This window comes from Vicia villosa, linkage group LG1, assembly GCF_029867415.1.
Source record: "Vicia villosa cultivar HV-30 ecotype Madison, WI linkage group LG1, Vvil1.0, whole genome shotgun sequence".
In the NCBI taxonomy this organism is placed as follows: Eukaryota; Viridiplantae; Streptophyta; class Magnoliopsida; order Fabales; family Fabaceae; genus Vicia; species Vicia villosa.
This window is the reverse complement of record NC_081180.1, coordinates 230,492,415-230,495,880: the sequence shown is the minus strand read 5'-3', so window position 1 is coordinate 230,495,880 and position 3,466 is coordinate 230,492,415. Positions and strand designations below refer to the sequence as shown.

The 3,466-nt window shown below is 32.0% G+C and overlaps 1 protein-coding gene across 1 annotated transcript; it reads left to right on the top strand.

The window, feature by feature from the left end:
• Nucleotides 1-276: 276 nt before the first annotated feature.
• Nucleotides 277-3,138, top strand: LOC131623457 (E3 ubiquitin-protein ligase SINA-like 10). The gene is made up of 4 exons (XM_058894466.1): nt 277-399; nt 483-634; nt 1,781-2,428; nt 2,586-3,138. The coding sequence occupies exons 2-4, from the start codon at nt 494-496 to the stop codon at nt 2,823-2,825; spliced, it is 1,029 nt and encodes a 342-aa protein (XP_058750449.1). The 5' UTR covers nt 277-399; nt 483-493; the 3' UTR covers nt 2,826-3,138.
• Nucleotides 3,139-3,466: the final 328 nt, after the last annotated feature.

Below are 3,466 nucleotides of genomic sequence, written 5' to 3'. Positions count from 1 at the left end.
CTCATTCTTAGTGAGAAGTCGGACTCTCTCTACATCTACATCTGATGTCGCTACACAACTATCGATTGTATAATGTCGAATTTAAAATTATTTAAAAAATTATTTTTTATTAATAGTACAAGAAATATAAATTAAAAAAATAATAAAAAAACAAAATAATAAAAACCTTTCTTTTTGCAAACCCATTTATAATTTGAACTTAAAATCAAGTCGGTAAGAAACATTAATATATATTTTTTTCTGAATATGCATATGCCTGTTTTTGCCTTTAAATAGAAGAAAATGAATGGATAGTTGGGAAAATCAATGAAAGATCAAAAGTAATGAAAGGCCGAGAGAAACAGAGGGGAGGACTCCGGAAAACCTAAAGCCAACAAGCTGCAGCAGTTTAATTTCTCGGTGAGTATTTTACTAAATGTACTTCTTTGATTATATAATACTCCTAATCAAGTTTTAATTTGTTTTATTATCACTATTATTAGTCAAACAAGCAATGGAGACATGCACAAAAGACCCTGTTAATTCCGAAGAAGATGCTTCTAATGATGATAATCCCGTTTCTGTTATTATTTCCAACCCAAAAGTTCTCGATTGCTACAACTGTTTGCAACCCTTAACTATTCCAGTTTTTCAGGTATGCATTTTATTTTAAGCCCCCCGATCTTCCTTGAACACCTTTCGCCGTCCCTTCAACATCGACTCCACCCCAAATAGAATTAACCCCCTAATATTGAAAGAAAGTAGATTCATGGAACCATCTGTAGATTTGGCTTCCTTCGATCTTCGTCTACCATGGGCTTTCTTTTCAGAAAAATAAATTGAGAATGGTTATTTGTATGCCTGGTTATATTTTCTTATTGCATAACTAGGGGTGGCAATCAAATTGGTTAAACCAAAATCCATCCAATTCATCCACTAAATTATCCATCCAATCCATCCATTATAGAAAATATTACTTAATGGATTGGATCTAATTCATCCATTTAAAATTATGGATGGATTCAATCCATCCAACAAATTTTGAAAATCCATTAGATTATTTGATTCTTTATTTTAATTTTAATGGACAATATTTTTAATCAAATAAAAATTTATTTATGTTAAAATAAAAACGTTTCTCTCGTAAATTTATTTAATGGACAATATTTCTAATTAGTATTTAAATGCTTGTAACTCATTTAACGGTGTTGTTTCATCCTAAAATTCTTTTGTTGCTTTTGGAAAAAGTCAAACGCGTCCTTACCAATGCACTTGTCTGAATAAAAGCTTTATAGTCATTACTCTGTTTTTTAACTATGGCTATATTTCACTAAAATGAAATTTGTGTGTTTGTATTTAAAATTAACTTGTATTGTATTCTACTAAGAATAATGTAATCAGAAAAAAAAAAAACTTGTATTATGCTTGTTTGATTTTCTATCAAGGCCCTAAACGAGGTGTATATATATAATTAAAAATTAGTTAAAGGAAATATAAAAAAAAACAATTTTCTTTGTAAAAATAGAAAAAAAATTATAAAAAATATAAAATTAATTTTATGGATGGATGGATATCCATCCGTTCAAAATAGCTTAATGGATGGATTGGATGGATTATATTCTTTAATGGATGGATTGGATTGGATTTTTTAAAATAAATTTTAGTGGATCATAATGGATTAATGGATTATTTGTATCCATCCATTAACAATCCAATCCATATCCATCCAATCCATCCATTTTTATTTTAACAACTGGTTCAAATTCTAATTTTGATGATTTTCTTTTATGTTGCAATTCAGTGTGATAATGGTCATACTGTTTGCTCTACCTGTTGTCCTCAACTTAGGAACAAGTGTATCAAGTGTTCATTACGCATTAGCTCAAAACGTTGTAAAGCCATAGAGAATATTCTGCAATCTATGGAATTGTCAAGTCCAACTGAAGAACATGTTTATCGGGAAACAATAAGTTATTGTGGAAAGAGAAAGCATGAAGAAGAATGCACCTATGCACCATGTTACTGTCCCCTTTCAGGTTGCAACTTTGTTGCTTCAACATATTTTTTGTCCGACTATTTCCGCCGTAAACATGGGGATTCTTTGATCAAATTTTCTTATGGTCACTTCTTCATTGTCTCCTTGAAGTCCAATGATGAAACCACTATTCTTCATGAAGAATATTCTGGCAAATTGTTTATTCTCAATAATAGTACTACCCTTTTGGGAAATTCAGTCAGTATTAGCTGCATTGGTCCTAAGTCTTTTGAGGTTGAATATGTTTACGATATATTGGCTAGGTTCAAAAACTGCAGTCTAAAATTGCATTCTTTGTTGAAGAACGTCCAGAGTGTTACTCTAGCAAGTCAATCATCAGATTTCCTTGTGATTCCATCTTGTTATTTTGGTTCTTCTAAATTTGTCAAGCTAGAAATTTGCATAACCCCCAAGGTATCTTCTCTTTTTCTTTGCTATGGTTGTTTCTTCCAATTTAAGTCTTTTGTTGTTTTCTATTTGAATTTAACATTTTATCTCAAGTTCATTTGTTTTTCAAATGCCAAGGGGTATTTATTTCCTTTCTTATATTTTGTTGGCAATTGTGGTGTAGATAAAAATCTTTGTATTTGATCATACTCGAAAGAGGATATCCCTGAAGGTGGAGAGTTCAGACACCATAGCCAATGTGAAGGAGGAGATTTTTGATAAGAATGGGATCCCAGTCTACAACCAACGCCTAATCTTTTACGGTAAACAAGTAGATGACCTCCGCACCATTGCGGATTACAAAATCCATGATTATTCAACCCTCAACCTCGTCTTCCGCCTTGGTGGTCCACCATTATCATGAAGAAAATCATCCTATAAGTAGTCAAATCATATATTATTGATAACTGTTAAGAGTTCCACATCGGAAAAAGGCTTTCTTCGACTTTTGCTCTTATTTAATTTCTTTCTCATGTTCTATAATGATGTTTTGTTTGGCATAATTTTCTGCAATTGAAGAAACTGATATAGTTTTCAATATTAGCTGATATTGTAGAGTAATTCTTACATTGGGTACATGCAATGACTCTTGCAGTAGAATCAGATTTAAGCTTCTTTGGTGTCCAAAGGATTTGGTAGTCACACTCATCTAAGCATAGGTGGTTGTATGCATGTTTAAATTTGAAAATTTCTTTATTGACCCCCCCTATGGGGTGACCCCCAGCGAAATTTCCAACTTGCCCCTGCTTCGGAGATGTATCTTCGAAGTATTTTTTTTAAAGATTTTTTCAGACTTCAGAAATGCATGAAATTTCAAAAAATATGTTGGTTTTAACAGTCAGGTATTATTTCGGAAGTACATTTCTGAAATAATGTGTTCATATACCATTTTCCCTCATTCACTATCACATCAAAAAAAACTCATCCCCAGCGACATAATTAGCGACGTGGAAAACACGTGGCTCAAAAATGCTTGTTGCGACGTGAGTTTAACATCGCCACCTA